We start from the raw sequence: 19989 nt of genomic DNA, 5'->3' as shown, positions 1-19989 counted from the left end.
ACGTAAGAATAAGGTACGTATAGAGCCAAGCGCAACCTCTTGTTTGCAGCAATCACCGAAGTTTTGCGGTACGTTGGCGGAAAAACAGCAGGTACGTACGAGGGAGAAGCTCGATCCGTCAATGACTTTTCGCCAACAAAATGTGCACTGCAAACCCAAGACCACTTTGCCGGTTGCCACTCGATTTCTTTTGTACTGTGAAAACACCAGTCCACTTTCGTGGCACGTAAATTCAAAGTGATTTATCAACAACATGTACTTTACAACCATGCCTGGATCACTTACTTCGCACGGCGTACGCTGCGAATCTAACGTTTTCGCTGGCCTAGGAGGCATGCTCGCCCCGGAACACGGAAGAACTTTGTTCCCGGAGGGCGTTTCTCGTAACTATAATTAGCACAGTTGACGACGCAGCAATTCATGCGCGACATTGCAAAGGTCCTCCACCAGCGCGAAACGGATCGGCTAGTTGAACGGCTGCTGCACGTATCACGCCGCTTCACTTAATTCCCTCCCCCGCATCGGCGCCACCTGCTCAGTGCAAACAAATTTCAGGTGCAGCTAAACCCCCCTCTCACAGTGCCAGGGCACCGTGAGGCACAAGGAAACGCTTTGGCGGATCAGCTATAGCTGCATCCGCCAACGAAACTTTTGCAAGTACATCAATACCAATCCCTGCACTTGACTTGAAACCTTTTCTGCCCCGCCGCGGTGGTCTAGTGGCACATTTACTCTGCTGCTGACCCGCCAGTCGCGGGATCAAATCCAGGGCTATTATTGCAACTGCATTTTCGGTGGAGGCGAATATGCTGTAGGTCCGTGTGCTCAGATTTCGGTGCACGTTAATGAACCTCAGGTGGTAGAAACTTCTGGAGCCCCCCTCTAGGCGTCTCTCATATAATCATATCGTGATTTCTGGACGTGAAACCCCATATATCAATCATCAATCGAAACCTTTTCTGAAACGAAAGCTCGGGGGCCATTGGCAGAGCACGTGGGATACACGCACAGGTAATAAGCTGCTTGTTATTAAGCCGCAACTTGGCAGTTGGCCGCCACTATCAAAGCAACAAGGCACAAAAGTAACGCTGGCAAGGCTTATGTGTGTTTAGAAAAAGTGTTTAACGATTAAAAGTGCATCGTACTCTACTATGGGAGTGCATAATGCCGTCCCGATTACCCAGCGCTGTTGTAGAGCGTAGGTCGTGGCACGAGCCTAGGCTTATAACAGGGCGTACACACTCTACGCATTCATTCAATTTGTCTGCCGGCAATCCACCATTGTGTGAGAAATGTGGATAACCACTTACAGTTCTTCACATCCTCACGCACGTGAAATGAGTTACATGCATGCATTAAAGAGAAAAAAAACCACCCGTGCCCGCAGGCCTGGCGGTTTCTTGTTAAGTTATGTACATAACTTTTACTCTATATAATCTCAGGTGACCTTTCGCCATTCGCTCTCACGGCACATACATCACGTCACTGTCTTGATTGAAACCCGACTTCGCGGCCGTTCCTGAAACGTGGCTAACAAGTGATATCAAAGATGCTGAGCTAATACCCCCAAACTACGCGATCATACGCAAAGATAGACCAACACGAGGCGGCGGCGTAGCTGTCTCTATAAGTAAAATAATCTCCTTCACATTACTTCCAGACGTAGAAGGCGTAGAGGCTGTTTTTTGCAAACTTAAATTCACAACCCACGTTATCGTTCTCGGGAGTGCATACCGCGCCCCTTCATCAAACCTTGAGTGTATGAATGCCCTGTGCACGTATATGCGGCGTCACGCATCTAATGCGAGAGTTTTTCTAGTGGGGGACTTTAATCTGCCTGACTTCAACTGGGAGTCAATGTAGTACCACAGCGCCTGCTCCAAAATAATTTAAGATTTAATTCTTTCTTCAAACCTTTAACAAATAGTGACGCAGCCTACGCGTGTACAGAGACACAACTCGAGTGTGCTGGACTTAATCTTTCTCACTGATAACTTTCCGGTACATAAAGCAAAAATAGAACTACTAGACGGCATTTCAGACCACAAAATAACTTATTGTGGGATACCTATAAAGGACAGTAAAACGCCTGCATATATATATATATACATATATATATATATATATATATATATATATATATATATATATATATATATATATATATATATATATATATATATATATATATATATATACGCAGAGGAAACATTTCCAGACTTTCGTAATGCCGATGACGTAGCAATACACGACTTACTGTTCGACGAATTTCCAACATTTCAAGGATTAGCCTCTGACTCCACTGCGACTATGGAAATGTTGTGGCATAAATTCAAAGAAATTGTTCTTTATTGCTTACAAAACCACGTTCCATCGAAGAAAAAGAAGACGAGATAGATGAATCCGTGGGTCACACGTGTCGTTACACGTGCTAAAGAAAGGTGGAGCCTTTGAGGAAAAATCTAAAAGAGAAACCGAATATTTATAGCCGACAAAATTGATTGATTGATATGTGGGGTTTAACGTCCCAAAACCATCATATGATTATGAGAGACGCCGTAGTGGAGGGCTCCGGAAATTTCGACCACCTGGGGTTCTTTAACGTGCACCCAAATCTGAGCACACGGGCCTACAACATTTCCGCCTCCATCGGAAATGCAGCCGCCGCAGCCGGGATACGAACCGTCAGCAGCCGAGTACCTTAGCCACTAGACCACCGCAGCCGACAAAATCTGAGCGCAGGTATAACTGACATGAAAAATAAAATAAAGGCAGCCAACTCTACCTATTTTGAAAAAAAAAAAAAACTCTACCTCGGTTCATAAAAAGTTCCCCAACAAAATGTTGGCAATACATAAATCCTAAGGTCCGTAAAATGACCCACAAACCGCTTGAAGGAAATGTCTATTCCGCAAACGTATTAAATAGCTATTTACAATCATTTTTTGCAATTTACGACGGAAAACAACCTCACATAGAAATTAGAGACGAGAAATCTATTAAGCGAATATTTGTTTCAGAAGAGGGAGTTTTCAACTTACTATTGAAGTTGGATGGCAAAAAACGTTCCGGACCAGACAACATACCTAACGCGTTTTTAAAAAGATATGCCGAATGGATAACAAAATACCTGTGCCTGCTTTTTAACTGATCATTGTCATCGCGTACCCTACCAAAGGATTGGAAAATAGCAAAAGTGATCCCTATACATAAGTCCGGTAATAAAAACGAACCTTCCAATTATCGGCCCATCTCATTAACATGTACGGTTGATAAACTGCTCGAACACATAATTCTAAAGCACATAACGAAACACCTTGCAGAACACAAAATACTGTCCCCTTTTCTACACGGCTTCCCCCAGGGCATGTCTACTGTAACACAACTCGTTGAAATGGTCCATGACGCCTCATTAAGCATCGATCACCAAAAACAAATTGATCTTATTCTGCTAGATTTCTCGAAAGCATTTGATCGGGTGTCGCACAGCAAACTTATCTTGAAACTCCAACTTTTTCTAGGCAAGGGCCAAATTCTTGACTGGATTACTAACTTCCTAACAGACAGGCCGCATTTCGGGGAATTAAACCTTGTCCAGTCTTCAATCGTACCGGTGACCTCTGGCGTACTGCAAGGCAGTGTTTTGGCACCGGTATTATTCTTACTTTTCGTGAACGATCTTGATTGATTGATATGTGGGGTTTAACGTCCCAAAACCACCATATGATTATGAGAGACGCCGTAGTGGAGGGCTCCGGAAATTTCGACCACCTGGGGTTCTTTAACGTGCACCCAAATCTGAGCACACGGGCCTACAACATTTCCGCCTCCATCGGAAATGCAGCCGCCGCAGCCGGGATTCGAACCCGCGACGTGCGGGTCAGCAGCCGAGTACCTTAGCCACTAGACCACCGCGGCGGGGCAGCGATCTTCCTTCATCTGTTAATGTTGGATGCAGATTATTTGCAGATGACTGCATCCTGTACAAAGAAATCCACTCACACGATGACCATATCGCCTTAAATACAGCGCTAGACGCCGTTTCAGCCTGGTGCGGTAATTGGCAAATGAACATCAACGAAAAAAAAAAAGTCCGTGCTCCTATCTATAACTAGAAAAAAGCATCCATCCAATTTCAATTACGTCATCAATTCAGCTACCCTTTCTAAAGTCATGAAACATAAGTATCTAGGGATCATTCTGTCACATGACCTACGGTGGGACGTTCATATTCATTACATCACATCATCTGCGCTGAAAAGACTGTTATTTATAAAAAAGCGATTACAGCAAGCACCACCACACACAAAGTTACTGGCCTACAATACACTTATACGACCCATCATGGAGTACGCAAACACTGCCTGGTTCCCATACACAAAAAAAAAAACTAACCAGCAAGCTCGAAGGTGTTCAACGAAAAGCGCTTATGGTCACCTTTAACAAATTTAACCGAACAGATTCACCTACGGAGTTGCTTAAGAAGGCTGGACTACTAACCATAAAAAAAAGGCGATATTGGCACGCTTAAAGCTGATGTACCAACTGTTACATACTCACCTAAACATAGACAAGTCCCGCTACATAATGCTATCCGCACCTAGAACTACCCGCCACAAATACTCTAATACCCTTGACTCTTACAGGTTTCACACAGATGCCTTCAAATTCTCGTTCTTCCCGTTGTTCCCGTTCTTCTCGTTATTGCGATCAGAGAATGGAATAACATGTCCCCCTCCATTACCAGTAGCACATACTTAGCCACTTTCACAAAGCTATAGTAGAAAGCGACTTGATAGCCTCGCAAACATGATATGGTGCCATGTGATCTTTCTTGTTATTTAAGTAATGTGCCAATGTGATTGTACTTTCACAAATGTGCTTATATGTTTTCTTTTTTTTGTTGTTGTTTTGTTAATTTTTTCTTATTATTTTTCCCTTTCTATTGACTGTACTTATTCACTGCCTTAGATCGTCCACCTGTTATAAACCCCTCTGGGATTGACAGTATGTATGTATAAATAAATGAATAAATAAATGAATAAATAAGTAAATAAATAAATAAATAAATAAATAAATAAATAAATAAATAAATAAATAAATAAATAAATAAATAAATAAATAAATAAATAATGCTTCTGTGTTTCTACCCGCGTTAGTGCTAGAAATTTTAAGGCCCTTGTACAGCCACCTCGTATCACTTGTCTCATGACCTGCCTTTATTCGGCCATCAAAGGGTCATTGTGCCATAAAACACCACACATCATCATCATCATCATCACCATCACCCGGCGTCGCTACGCCCATTACTGGTAGCTTTTGGGCGAAGCAGTGACAACAAAAGGACGGAAGGCGTACGATAAGTTCTGGCTTAACTTAGTAAATGCACTACCTTTCTCATTTATCCCTCGTTTTTGCTTGTTAGTTTTGTTTATATCCCACGGTTATAACGATGCTATATCATCGCGACCCGAGTAGCTCAGGCTTTTGAGGAATAAGAAAGCCCGGGTAGCTCAGTCAGTAGAGCGTTAGGCTTTTAACCTAACGGTCCAGGGTTCGAGCCCCTGCTCGGGCGAATTTTTTAATCGCTGTTTCTTTTCTGTCGCCCTTTCATTTTCTTTGAAACTTGGTATGTACCACTATATGCATACAATTTTAGAAGTCCGCGGCCTTACCTTCTCGATTGCGGATGCGCACAAGTCAGCACTAATGGGAGCACGCACCTGGCTGACATCATGAGCTGGACGGCCTATGACTCCACCTTCGGATGCCCAGAACATGAGCGCCAACTTTCCTTGGCAATGAAGGGAAGGCTGCGGAGCCAAACTGGGCTCGTCCTACCACTCAAAAATTTCGTTCGTTTTCCGTGTGATAATCATAAATAACTTTATTTTCTACGGGAGACTGCTTACAAAGAGACGCAGCACGTACAAAGGAGATAATCATATGTGATTTGCTTTGTGCAGTGTCATTTAGCGTTTTTGCACATGTGTAAACGTCGCACGTTTTACGGGCACTCCTCAGTCAAAATGGCGTCTTCAGCTGAGCGCTCTTCCCCCATCACGCTATTCCGACGACTTGCCGAAGGAGCTTGCTGCAAACTTCACTCACAAATGGCTGCCTTGGCACACGAAGCACATAGTATGCAAAGTTACTATACGAACGAAGCTGTCGTTCAAAACACGAGCCGAAGCGGACTACTTCACGGAGAAGAACATGTGCTGATGCTCCGCCTTCGTAGCTTTCCCTTCATTGTCAAGAAAAGATGACCGCGAGTATAGAGTTATGCGGTTCCTAGAGGTAGCATATGCAGTAACTGTACGCGGGACTATTTCTGCAGTCATATAGGTGATCCGCTGCCGTGCTTCAGTCTTATGGGCTCCGAACTTAAGTATCCAAGCAATCCGACAACAGTGCCCCACGTTTCTTAAAGGCGTACTGACACTTTTTGATTGATTGATTGATTGATTGATTGATTGATATGTGGAGTTTAACATTCAAAAAACACCATATCACTATGAGAGACACCATAGTAGAGGGCTCCGGAATGTTCGACCACCTGGGGTTCTTTAAAGTGCACCTAAATCTAAGCTAGCACGCGGACCTACAGCATTTTCGCCTCCATCAAAAATGCAGCCGCTGCAGCCGGAATTCGATCCCGTGACCTGCGGGTCTGCAGCCGAGTACATTGGCCACTAGGCCCCCACGACAGGGCACACCTTTTTTCTGGTTTAAATACACTCTGCCATACAAATCTCCTGTATACAAAGACGACTCTGAACATGGTGTGACGCTCAGCAAATGCTGATTTTATTCTGATATTAAAGTCAAATTTCTCGCGGCGCACCTATCAACATCGACGCTAACTTCACGTCAAGCTATAGTACTAGTCCTTGTGACTTCACGCAACAGTCTCAAAAGTTGTGATGACGTCAAGCACCAAACCAGAATAAAATGGCACTTTTCGTCTTCTCGCGCCGTCTGCTCGTGCGGTCACAGTCATCCAGCGTTACCTGTGAACCGGGATAGAGGAGTTTGGAATAGTGCACGTGCACACGAATGCAAGACACGCTTATCAGACGGCAAATAATCATTTTATTTCAAATTCGTCGTCATGTTGCCAATAATTTGCCCATTGAGTTGTCTTGCGCCAGTGAAACGAGGGAAAATATGTGCAAGTTCTATAGATTCCAGTCCGATCCGGCGCTGAGACAAGCGTGGGTCGACTTCGTGCACCACGGCTGAGGAATAGACTGGACGCCAACAAAGCGGAGTTTACTTTGTTCGCTGCACTTCACTCCGGACTCATACACGCACACTATGCAGTTGCTGACCGACTTCGGATTGTCGACGAAGAACCTGCGCCTTAGAAGTGATGCTGTCCCAACGTTCCGCGTCCCTGCCGCGACAGTTTCCACTCATGCGGTGCGCAGCAGACCAAGCAGACAATCGAAGAAACGACGCGCGGACGAGAATACGTCATGAAAATTTGCGCGCGGACATACCACCACCTGGTGGAGCTGCTCATACCATGTGGTGCTCATACCATTAAATATACGGCTGGAAGTGTGGGCGACACGGCAACAAAAAGCATTAAGCGAAAAGTCAGAGAGGATTTATTGGATGACAGTGAGTGAAAAGAAGCTCCCAGAGAATACAGAAAGGGCTAAAACGAAATAAGGAGCGACATGTTTTATGATAATTCAAGGGGAAGTTGTTTACTGTTCGAAGCAAGGTTGGGTTGCCTTAGAACGCGTAGTCGTAAACCGAGATTCAAGAAAGAACAATGTTGTCGTAACTCAGGCGCGCGCAGCTAAGCAGCAAGGACAATGGTCAGGCAGTCAACGAACAGCGTTTATTGTCCGCAGCATGGTTATATACATTGGCATTATGAGAGGGTGAAGGGAGGGGGGAAAGGGAGAATGAAGGCGCACAGGGCCCAAACGAAATGGTGCGCGCGCAGCTGGTTTTGCTGGCGTTACAAACGAAACAAATACAACATTTCTTTCCTCTTAAAAGTGGAACCGTTGTACCGGGTTCCTAACTCTTGTCGATCGCCTCAGTGTTGGCTGGTGCAGGACCACCTCAGGCGAGGGTTCGTCCGTAGCGACTGGAGGCTCCGTTGCAGCTGGTGGGGAAAACTCATTCCGACCATCCGCGGCCGGCAGCTCTGGGCTTCGCTCTTGCTCATTCCGCCTGGACGTGCGTTGCAACGCAGGAGACGGGACAGGAGTAGTCATGCCGGCAGGTTCAGCTTCAGCGTCCGCGCCCTCAGTCGTCCCCGCAGTTGCAGACTCCGGCGTCGATTCCCGGCGGCGGCGGACTTGGTCGATATGACGCTGCACTAACCCTCTTGGTGTGTCCACTGCTATCATTCTCGCCCCCGACGCAGCTTTTACGCGTCCAGGCGTCCATCTTTTACCGGCACCGTAGTTGCGCACGTAAACGCTGCTTCCTGGCGAGATGGTCCAATCTTCAGCACCCGGCGACCAGTTCTCATCCCTGGGCGGCAGGCAGGTGTCAAGACGGGACTGCAGCTGGTAACCGAGAAGCATCTCCGAGGGTGACTTTCCTTCTTTTTGCGGGGTCCTCCTGTAATGGAATAGCAGGCGCATGATGTTATCTTCTAGTGAGCCATCTTGCATTTTCCGCAAGCCATCCTTAAGGGTTCGCACTGCTCTTTCCGCTGCTCCATTTGACTGAGGATGGAAAGGCACTGTACGCAAGTGCACAATATTGTTTCTTGCTAAAAATGTGGCGAACTCCTGGCTCGTAAATTGCGTGCCATTATCGGACACGATTGTGCGTGGCACTCCGAACCGACAAACAGACTTCGTAAGCAGCGAATAGTACCCGCTGTGTTTGCATGCATCATAGGTATTGCTTCAATCCACTTGAGCATCTATGTGGGGTTTAACGTCCCAAAACCACCATATGATTATGAGAGACGCCGTAGTGGAGGGCTCCGGAAATTTCGACCACATGGGGTTCTTTAACGTGCACACAAATCTGAGCACACGGGCCTACAACATTTCCGCTTTCATCGGAAATGCAGCCGCCGCGGCCGGGATTTGATCCCGCGACCTGCGGGTCAGCAGCCGAGTACCTTAGCCACTAGACCACCGCGGCGGTGCGTACGAAGAAAGTAAACAAAAAAAGACAACTTGCAGCCAACGGCATGTTGTCTTCTCGCTAATCAGATTTATTACATCCCACACCGTACAAATTAACGCTCGAGTTTAGAAGCTGACCTAAAGAGGAGGAAGAAGCGGACGAAGAGAGCGCTACTGGTTTATGATGATAATTATTGTCTATCTACGACACACTGACGTCAAACCTCGACCATGACAACTCTGCTCTACTAAGCTCATTCACAATTCATCGTCATCGTCGTTGTCGTCAGATTCATGAACGACATCCTTGCAGAGCAGTTTTATCTGATTGTCACTGCTTACCTGGCCCTGTGCCGCCAATTAATGACCAGAGACAGATTATGACGTGTCCATAGCAGTCTACTCCTAAAGCATACATCAAGCATATGTGACGAGCTTTACCTCTACCCCTGTTTTCTTCCGCTTAGTGGTTTACTTCGATGATATTTTTATAGCTTTAGCAGCGGATTACACATAAGAATGACTGAAACGGGCAGTGGCGTAGCCAGAAATTTTACGTATGCATGTGTGTGTTTGTATGCATATTTGTATATATAGTCATGCAAAGTATAAAATTCTTAGGAATACTGAACCCCCAGAATGGCAAAGGCAATATTCCAATGGTGTGAGGGGTGATGCTGGTTTAATTTCTGCTCTCAAAGAAGCGAATTAAGGAAGACGCTTTCAAGCTTTCGCTGGGCATGTCCGGGGACGCTGACAGTTCCTGCCGACGAGCCGTCCAGCTTCCAGCTGACTCGCTGGCAGCTGCTCGAAGGCCTGATGACCGTCGGGAAGCCGCGGACGGGGCGTCGAACGAGTACCACGACGCCGTGGATGTCGTAGACTCATCGGCACGTGTCGGCTCGTTGCAGGCCTCACGCCCGCATCGTCTTTCGGTCACCATCTCACTCGCCTCAGTCGGCAGAGTCGAGAAGTCCATTTTGACCAGGCTGCGCTCGCTGTCGCTGCTGCGCGAGCCAACGTCGGTTCCGAAGCGACGCCGGTGCTTCGCCCGCCTGATGTACGAGGACAGTTCCACCAAGTCACACTTATCTAGAACTTCGAGCACGGGCATTTCCCGAAAGCGGTCGTCGGACGTCCCTTCACTCGAAGCTTCAGCGGGGTCAGCTTGCTCGAGCCGCAGCAGTGCCGACAACGGGACGTGTTCATGTGGTTGCGGAGTCGGGGCTGCTTCGTCGGCTGCCCCACCCTTGGAGGCGCCAGTTACGTCCTGCGTGAGAGTTGAGGGCTTGCGACAGGCTTCGTCGCCTGCGCGCAGGTGGCACGACTGCTCAAGGGTCTGTTCCGCCAGGGGGGATTCTAAGCGTTCAGCGTCCAGCTGCGATGGCGAAGAGGTCACTGCGCTTTCCTTAGCAGTGTCAGGTAAAACGGACCTTATTTCGTCATGTATGGCACTACCAGCCGGCAGGCCGGAATGAGCGCCGTCCGCATGTCCCGGGGTGCTTCGAGCATTTTCATCCACTCGGGACATTTCTTCAGAAATTGAGACAATCTCACCGGGTTTTCCGGGTGCCTCCTGCAATCTCCGATCCTGCGATAACAACTGGACTGTGCCGCGCAGCTGGTGGCGGAGCGCGATGTTCTGCGTGACCTCCAGGAGAGCGGACAGTCGCCTGTCCTCTAGCAACTGCAGCGGTGCCCCCTTCTCAGTCAGCGTCGGATTCTTGAGGCGGCCCTTCTTGAGCAGCTCCCTCAGCACGAGACCCTCGTCGAGCGCCGCCTCATTGAAAGGCTGCGAGGACAGTGGGGAGGACTCGAGCTCTGCATGCGCTGGCTGCCGAAGCGCATCGTCGCCGTGTTCTTCGACGAGCCGCGACGGGACTCGCTGCTGCAGGTCAAGCTCCTCGGGGTCCTTGTCCCTGGGCGCTTGGTCACCCTCCACGAAAGCCCCTTCTGCCATGCTCGCAGGTCCCTGCACACGTACACAAACGTCTTTTACCTGTACCTACGTCTCTAATACGACTAGTGAGCGCTTCTTTACGACACGTCCGCAAGACTGCGAATCGAACCTACGACCTCGGGTACAGCAATAAGGCCCGAACATATAATTTAACGATTCACTTAAATTATTTTAATGCTTGATAACTGGTCCAAGCAGCGCTCCACCTACGTTATCACAAAATCCACAATGCGTGAGGGGCAAGTCAAATAAAACGAAGTCGACCCAGGAAAATACTGACACCATGGCAATTATGACGCATGCAGTCTGCAATATAACACAGTGGTAGTGTCTATATTGCCAGCAGCTGGTAGAGTATATCTATGTGGGGTTTAACGTCCCAAAACCACCATATCATTATAAGAGACGCTCAACCGACCGAGTGCCGGCAGTTCTTTCCTATACGAGGGTTTCAAGTGACGTTCTCTGGGGAGTGTGCCGAGGTTGGTCTGGTGCTGCTGTACGGTGAGGAACTGCCTGGCTAGAGGAATAACTCTACCTAGGCGTGTCCGCCTCAGAGATGCTCGTCTCATGACATAAGGCACACTTGAAACAAGCGGCGCTGCGAGCTAGCCGCATACTGCCTGGAAAATGCCCGTGGGGCGCGTTAGGTTAGGTTACGTTACGTTAGGTTAAGTTAGGGAAGCACAGGTCCTTGACTACCCTTGACAATAGTGATCAGTGTTGCGAAATGTTGGAGAGCAAAAATAGCTAAATCACGGCTTAAAGTTAAAAATACAGCAAGCCGGCAAGACAGGCTCAGCAGAAATGTCACGGCAGATAAGTCACATAATCATGGGCAGCCAATAAGGGAAAACTGCCGGCAACTTGTTTTCCGGGATAATATGCCGATTGCCGGTGCTATATGCGCGGCCTAACACATTCTTTCACCCCCCCCCCCCCCGGCAATTGGTTGAAATCAATGAAATTACTAGAGGGTTGAACGACCTAGCAGCGACGATCTGCCGTGGTTAAACGCTAAATAGCGGTCGCACGAACCTATGTAGCATGTGGCGATCGGGCTACGGGTTTTTCGTACTACCGCATCGATGGTCGAAACTGCGATGAGGGGGCGCACACGTTACCGAGGCCCCGCCGCGGTGGTCTAGTGCCTAATTACTCGGCTGCTGACCCGCAGGTCCCGGGCTCGAATCCCGACTGCGGCGGCTGCATTTCGAATGGAGGCGGAAATGTTGTAGGCCTGTGTGCTCAGATTTAGGTGCACGTTAAAGAGCTGCAGGTGGTCGAAATTTCCGGAGCCCTCCACAACGGCGTCTCTCATAATCATATGGTGGTTTTGGGACATTAAACCCAACATATAAATCAATCAAATAACCTTACCGAGAAAGTCCAGCGGACACGAGCTGCGAGAATTTGGTCGATCACATGCCTTGATCCGCCTTCCAATGTTTCGTCCTCTTTGTCTTTTAGGTTTACACGCGCCGCCTAAACTCTCATGATGATGATCACTGGCAATGATGGGAACAATAATCGTTTAGGCTGTCCAAATCAGCCTTTTAAAGCAGCCAACTATTATGTATTGAATTTGAAGATAAAAGATAAAAAGATAAAAAATTGAAGATAAAAAAGCAAGGCATATCCTCGAAGTGAATGACGATGAGTGGGCGAAGCAGCGGGATCGTTCTATGTTATTGTAAATCACCCGCGACACTGACCACTCACGCATGTAAATGAGTGACGAAACGGTGTCCACTTATATGCAATGTTTATTAGTCATAAATGGCATGTTGTGTTGAGTCGTGAATTTCATCGTGCCTTCATTATTGCGGCTTTGTGGTAACAGATTGAGCCTGAATTTGGCAAAGACGATGTCTGTGCACGTTCCGCTGGTAGTTTCCAATTGTAAGAAATGCATCGCCCCGACGAACCTAAATACTGTATTTCCATGCACACCGACAACTGCATCGTTTAGCATGTGGAGACATCATATACTGTACAAGCCCGTAGTGTTCCGTGGTAATCATCATCATTATCATCCTCAGCGTCACCGTCATCGTCATGGCGTATATAGTGGGTATCTTGCATGCGCTCGGCTACGGTGAACAACGCTAACGTAGCCAACGGTATAAACGACAAGAGAGAGGGAACAAAGCAAGTCTCGACCTCGTAAGTCTCAACCACGTAATAAATAATGCAACCACTGCTTTGTTATTCTGCCATTTTAATATTTTCAGCCTTGTTCGTTCATTTCGACCCGGCTCGGAGCATTGCTAACCTTGATATAGCCTGTATTTAGCGCTTTGATGTGAGCGTGACCACGCCACACGGTGTTCATCCAAGGAGGATTAAAAAAAAATGCTGGAGTGGAAATCATTGCCTATTAGTGAAGCCGTGCCTTTGGCAAAATGGCGGTGGCCATCTTACTAGGGGCATGGTAAAGTATCCCCGTTAAGCGATTAAGAACAGAGCGTATCCCTCGCACACCCAACGAGTGTAATGTGGATTTTTTTTCGGGTCGCACAGTGCTCCAAGTGCGTCTTAGTGTTAGTAGTTTTCCTTAGTGAGCCTCTGATTGGAAGCAAAGTTCTTGGGAAGTTCAGTCACCCATACTCGTTTTTGTGTGTTATTTCGTCGGGAACAGCTATCTTTTAATATAGAACTAACGTAGCATCTATACTAACATACCAAAGTCACTTGATCTCTAAGTGGGCACTATCAGAAAAGAGCATGTTTCCACCATCTTGGCAGTGGCAAAAGCTGGCTTCACTTCTGCTGGCAAGGAATTGCGGGAGCTTCCACTCTAGCAATTTTTTAATCCTCCTTGTATACATCGAGAACCAATAAACCAGGCCTCTCGAGTGCTACGCACTTACGAGATGAGTGTGACGGCGGAGATTAGGCGGGAGCGTCGAATCCTACCACAAGAGATCCGGCAAAAGTAGGTGCACCGAACACAAAGCCCAATTCATTTTGAAGTTGTTTTGCGGTAGGGAGATGGCAAAAAATCAGTCGTGACTGACACCGATAACCTAATCAGGAGTCAAAGACTAGCAAGTTTCAGCAGAACATGACGAATATTTTATTACTAATCTTGTTACAAACACAGAGGAATTTCAGAGACGAGTGGGCGTGGAGGCAGCACCACTGTGGCAATGGTTTACGAGCTTCGCTTTCACGTTATACAGGTCGTCTTGGTCTGGCTGCCGCTTATGGTTTACTTCGGAAGGCCGGTTGACACCCCTGCCAAACAGCTGCAGTTTCCAGAAGACTGCGGCTTTTCTACAGATCCGAGTTCTTGCGCCGACACACCTGAGCCTTCCAGGCCATTCGGGACATCGTCATCGTCAGAGACATCGTTCTTATCAAGCAACAAAAGCGGCAACAGCGAACGTCAGTGGCTTAGTGGGCGTGGAGGCAGCACAACTGTGGCAATGGCTTACGAGCTTCGCTTTAACGTTATACAGGTTGGTGAAACCTATTCATTATATGCTAAGAAGACAAGTAACCGTTGTTTACTGCTGCTTCCACGCCCACAGGTGTTATACGTCTTGTCGCGAGAGTGTACTAACGCCCTTTGCTCGCTACTCTTGTGTTGCGGTGACGTTGAAGCAAACCCAGGGCCTCCAAAAAAGACCCCTGGGCCACTAGATGATGTCGAGAACAACACAACTTCTTCTGATGCGCGTCATAAAGAAGTCATGGCAATGCTTTCTAAGATAAGTGCCCGCCGTGATTCATCTGCCGTTGAGCAGTCCGATTTGGCAAAGGCGATCGACGAGGCGAAAGCCAACCAGCAACTTGTGGCGAGCAAATTATGCGAGATTGAAAGGCGGCTTTCGACGGTTGAACTGCGGACTAACTCGGTTGCTGACATTGAGAAGGAATTGCAGGTCACGAATGAAGCTATCGGCAGCATCACTCAAACAAATGACGCGTTGGTGTCCCGTCTAAACGACCTCGAGGACAGAGCCCGAAGGTGCAACTTTGTGTTTTTCGGTATGCCCGATAAAAATGAGACCTGGCAAGCTACTGAAGAGGCACTTACCAACTTGCTCTCTAGTAGCCTAGGCGCCGAGTTTGACCCGAATGCAGTAGAAAAGGCCCATCATTTGGGTGGTCCATATATACGCGAGAAAACTCGACCAGTGATAGTAAAATTTGCAAGCCTTAAAGCAAAAGAACTTGTGCTTGCACGTCGATCTGAGGTGAGAAGTGATAACGTCTCTGTATCGGAGGGCTACTGTCAGGCTACAAGAACAGCGTGCAAGATGCTGCACAATTATGCAAAATCATAAAATCATTGCCTGGCCGACCCGCTTTTCAGCTTCGTTATGACAAGCTCGTTGTTAACCACAGAAACTATTCTTATGATGCTTCCGCGGGCATTTATCGCGAGACTACTGCGCATTCTCGCAGTAATGGCAGCGGATCTCGCATCGAAAATATGGTGCACTCGACTTCTGATCACAGCCATGACCTTCACGCACGTTCATTGCCTGATGCCGCACTTTTGTCACGTGCGCGGACATCTAATGCCTCCTCATAACAATCAGCAAGGGGAAGTGGCAGTATCGTATCACATCCTATTTCGGTGCTCTACACGAACATCCATAGTATAATGGGAAAGCGTGACGCTTTTGACGCTATTATTGATTCTTGTGAAGCCGACGTGATTGCCTCACGTGACCGAGACTTGGTTGAATGCTCATGTTTGCGATAACGAAATTTTTACTATTTCCGAATCGTTTACCACGGCGATACGGATGGAAGACAAGGTGGTAGTACTTTGCTTGCCATTTCGAAGCGTTTCAAGTCTTTTCTTATAAACTTGACGTCTACATTGGAAGTGATATGGTGCGGGGTGGTTGTGAATAATAAAACGCTTGTTCTTGGCGTCTGTTATCGCCCTCCTCATACAGACATCAGCTTTGTTCAGGAATTTCACGATAACATTAATGAAATTACAATGCGGTACCCATCTTCTTCGATAACTATTCTGGGCGACTTCAACTATCCTACCATAATGTGGGCGTCATCGTTACCAGACGTTGAACCATTTTCTTTAAATGGTCAATGTTTTCTCGATACTTGCAACCTGTTTAATTTTACGCAGATGGTGAATAACCCAACTCGCGTCACCAATTCTTCATCCCACATTATTGACTTGATTCTTACAACAGTGCCCGACAACATTCATGCACTAAACTCACTTCCTGGTCTCAGCGATCACTGTCTGCTACATTTTTACATACGCAACAGCATGCCAACTGCTACTAAGAAACGCAAGGTTATCTATAACTACAATGCTACAAACTTTGAGGCGATGAACCACGAACTCTCTCTATTTTACGACGCTTATCTACATGACTTTGATAATAGAACCATGCAGGAAAACTGGGATCTGTTTGTTAACAAAATCTACGAACTTACTCGCACCTTTGTTCCCTTAAAGTCTATACCAGTGAGCTCTTGCTCACCCTGGTACAATACATACTTAAAGCGACTTTCTAACAAAAAAAACGCTTGTTTCGTGCTGCGAAACTCCAGAGTACGGAGGAACGCTGGCGCTCCTACCAAAGTGCTGCGCGAGTTTACTCGTCAGCAGTTTCGGATGCTAAGGCTAACTTTCTACCTAACACTCTGCCATCAATGCTTGTCAGCAACCCTAGAAAGTTTTGGAAAACTATTACAAATACCAACGACAGTGAAATTGTACTTGTTGACTCGGACGGCCTTCCCGTATCTTCTGAGATGTGTGCAGCACGTCTGAACGAAAATTTTGTCCGGAACTTTTCAGTATCGTCCACTTCTGCTACCGTCTCTTTACCAGCGCGCAACTATCCATCAACGTCTGTTATAGCGACTGAGGCCAATGGAATTGTAAAACTAATTGAATCACTCAGAGTGTCCTCTGCTTGTGGTGTTGACAATATAAACGCAAGAATCCCTAAAACTAAGCATGCCTCATCTATGTTCCTGTGTAAAATATTCCAACAGTCTTTGAATGAAGGTGTGGTGCCACGCGTTTGGAAAGAGGTAAAGGTAGTTCCGCTACACAAATCAGGAAACAAGCATTCTGTTACTAATTACCGACCTATTTCACTTACATCTATACCATGCAAGCTTTTGGAGCACATAATCTTCTCTAACTTGGTCACCTTTCTAGAATCAAATTCGTTCTTTAGCACGTCACAGCATGGATTTAGGAAGTCATTCTGATGTGAAACGCAGTTGCTTTGTTTTACCCATTCGTTACATATCATTCTAGATTGGAGTTCACTGGTCGATTGCATTTTTTTAGACTTTTCTAAGGCTTTTGACAAGATTAATCATCACCTACTACTATATAAGCTTAGGACCCTTAATATTGATGGCGGCATTCTTGCTTGGATCGAGTTTTTCTTAATTAATCGCTCACAATTCGTTGTTGCTAACAACTACAGCTCACCCTCTTCTCTCGTTACTTCTGGTGTGCCCCAGGGTTCTGTGTTGGGCCCTTTACTATTCCTTATTTATATGAACGATTCACCTTTTCGCCAACGACTGCGTTGTTTACTAAGAAATTTCATCTAACTCTGAGGCTAGTTCTTTGCAAAGTGATATTAATAATATTGCCAGCTGGTGTAGAGCTTGGCACATGGACCTCAACACTAACAAATGTAAAGTTTTACGTATCTCACGAACTACCGGACCCCCTGCTAACTACATCTTAAATGACGTTGATCTAGAGTCTGTAACTTCGTATAAATACTTGGGGATTCATATAACATCTGACTTGAACTGGAAACATCATATTACCTATGTTATTAACAATAGCAACCGTATGCTAGGGTACCTACGACGCAACTTTAGCCGTGCCCCTCAAGCCGTGGAACTAACAATGTATAAAACACTAGTTCGTCCAAAACTCGAATATGCATGCTCCATTTGGGACCCTTTTCAACTGAACTTCAATCACTCGCTTGAAATGGTACAGAATAACGCAGCACGCTTCATTCTATCTAACTACCATCGCACTAGCAGTGTTACGTCAATGAAACGCAGCCTTTCACTACAGTCACTTGAATCACGTCGCAAAGCATCTCGTCTCATACTTTCAATATTCAATCATCCACTTTTGAAAGCTCATTTCGTTACCACTCCTGCCTATTACTCAGCTCGTTTAGATCATCAACATAAGGTACACGACATTAGCTGCCGCACTAACACTTTTCATCATTCCTTCGTCCCACTCACATCCAACGACTGGAACCACCTTCCCTCGGACATGATTTTCATGTCAAATCATGACTTGTTTTCTTCTACAATACAGGAGTACTTACGTGATGACGCCTGAAGTGTATATTGTACATTTATATTATTGTACTCTGTTTACCTCGTGTTTCTGATGGTACTTACACATACATTCACTGTATTGCCTAACATCAAATTTACATGTCTTGTAATCTTTATTATTTTGATGTTACTATGTTTGCTCTTGTTTATAGTTTACTAATTTTGTACCCCACTCACCTCTGTAAAGCTATGTGCGATTGAGGGTAAAATAAATGAAATGAAATGAAAGGAGACAAGGGAGTAGCAATATACTTGTTTCTAAGACATACGATGGGGGCTTGTTCTGCAGTAATTTATATGCACAAACGTGCAGGTGAGCAGAAAAGTGCAACATGGCTGGATATTGAAGAGCATTAAACATACAGTTTATGCAGTTACAGCAAACCCATCGCAGAGAACGAAAATGCTACCAATGTGCCGCATTTTACATTTTATTATAGTTGCTCGTAAGGGCCTTGAATTCAGAGCTTAGATGTGACACTCTGAGGGTGTTTCAGCCGCAGGCACGCCGAACTAGTGCTACCAACTGTCCCATATTTCGCTGGACTGTTCCGAATTTTCAATTTCCATACCGTTCGTGTCAGTGCGGCCTTATGTACCAGATTTGTTCCGGACCGTCCAGGTACGGTGCGGAACATGTGCTGCGATGCGCGGCAAATGATGTGTGTAACGCATCGGAACACGCAGTTTGTATGGGAATAGTACGCTGGAATCAATTTCGCGGTGGCAATAGCGGTGGCTGCGAATGGCTTTAGCCACTGTAGCGGAACTTCCGTGTGAAATGCAAGAACTTTTGCGAGCATATTCTCTGGCAAGAGGAAGTGTTCCGAGCATCACGTATACCCAGCTGGTGTACCACTTCAAGGGGATGCAGCAGTAAAGAATCAATAGATGTGTCTGAAATATATCACGAAATAAAGAAAACAGATTTCGCTGGCTATTTATGTTAGTGCACGCCCCTCCCCTCCCACGCCCCCAAATCCTGCGTCCCGACTTGCTTCATTAAACAGTTCAAACCCTACGCCGAGCATTTAAAAATTCCAGCTATGGGTGCACGCGTGATTGATGACAGAGGCTAATACAGCTGTTTCGTAAGTGACTATTCTTTGAGGCACAGAACCTTAATGTTGCCATTATTAACATTGCGCCGTGTCGGAAGGTGTTACAGCTACTTATAAAACAGTTTGTTTTGTTTTTTTACACAAAGGCGTATTTAAACTTCAACGTGCTCGAGTTCCCCTATTTCCTTGTTTCAGAGTTAACAAGATATTGCAAATCCCACAGTTTACAAGAAAAAACATGGTTGGGTGGAGCCATCGATCTGGCTATATATAGGGAGGTCTCTCGAACTATCCTAATCTTGTCCCTCAGGACTCCAACAAAGTTCTTTGTGCGTGTTCTGCGTGTGTGTGGACGGTTAGATGGATGGATGGATTCCTCCGGGATAGGAATCGGCATACTAGGAAAGTGAACCATGTCTTCACAGGATGTATAATGAACTGTTCAGCGTACATCAATGTATGGGAGCTTGCACAATGTATGTTGATTTTTGGCAGATTGAGCACCGTTTAACGAGGATGC

General features: G+C 46.3%; 1 protein-coding gene and 1 non-coding gene across 2 annotated transcripts; one reads left to right on the top strand and one right to left on the bottom strand.

The window, feature by feature from the left end:
- Positions 1 to 5502: 5502 nt before the first annotated feature.
- TRNAK-UUU (transfer RNA lysine (anticodon UUU)) lies at positions 5503 to 5575 on the top strand. Its single transcript has one exon. It is a non-coding gene; the product is annotated as a tRNA-Lys (tRNA).
- Positions 5576 to 9776: 4201 nt separating this feature from the next.
- LOC142817415 (uncharacterized) lies at positions 9777 to 12545 on the bottom strand. The gene is made up of 2 exons (XM_075894439.1): positions 12454 to 12545; positions 9777 to 11085 (listed from the first exon to the last, which is right to left on the bottom strand). Exon 2 carries the CDS (start codon positions 11071 to 11073, stop codon positions 9796 to 9798), a length of 1278 nt encoding a protein of 425 aa, XP_075750554.1. The 5' UTR covers positions 11074 to 11085; positions 12454 to 12545; the 3' UTR covers positions 9777 to 9795.
- Between the last annotated feature and the right edge of the window lie 7444 nt (positions 12546 to 19989).

Source organism: Rhipicephalus microplus, chromosome 5, assembly GCF_043290135.1.
Source record: "Rhipicephalus microplus isolate Deutch F79 chromosome 5, USDA_Rmic, whole genome shotgun sequence".
NCBI lineage: Eukaryota > Metazoa > Arthropoda > Arachnida > Ixodida > Ixodidae > Rhipicephalus > Rhipicephalus microplus.
This window is presented reverse-complemented; position numbering and strand designations above follow the sequence as displayed.

Coding starts and splice junctions, on each gene's coding strand:
- LOC142817415 (XM_075894439.1), bottom strand. CDS start 11,073: ATGGCAGAAGGGGCTTTCGTGGAGGGTGACCAAGCGCCCAGGGACAAG.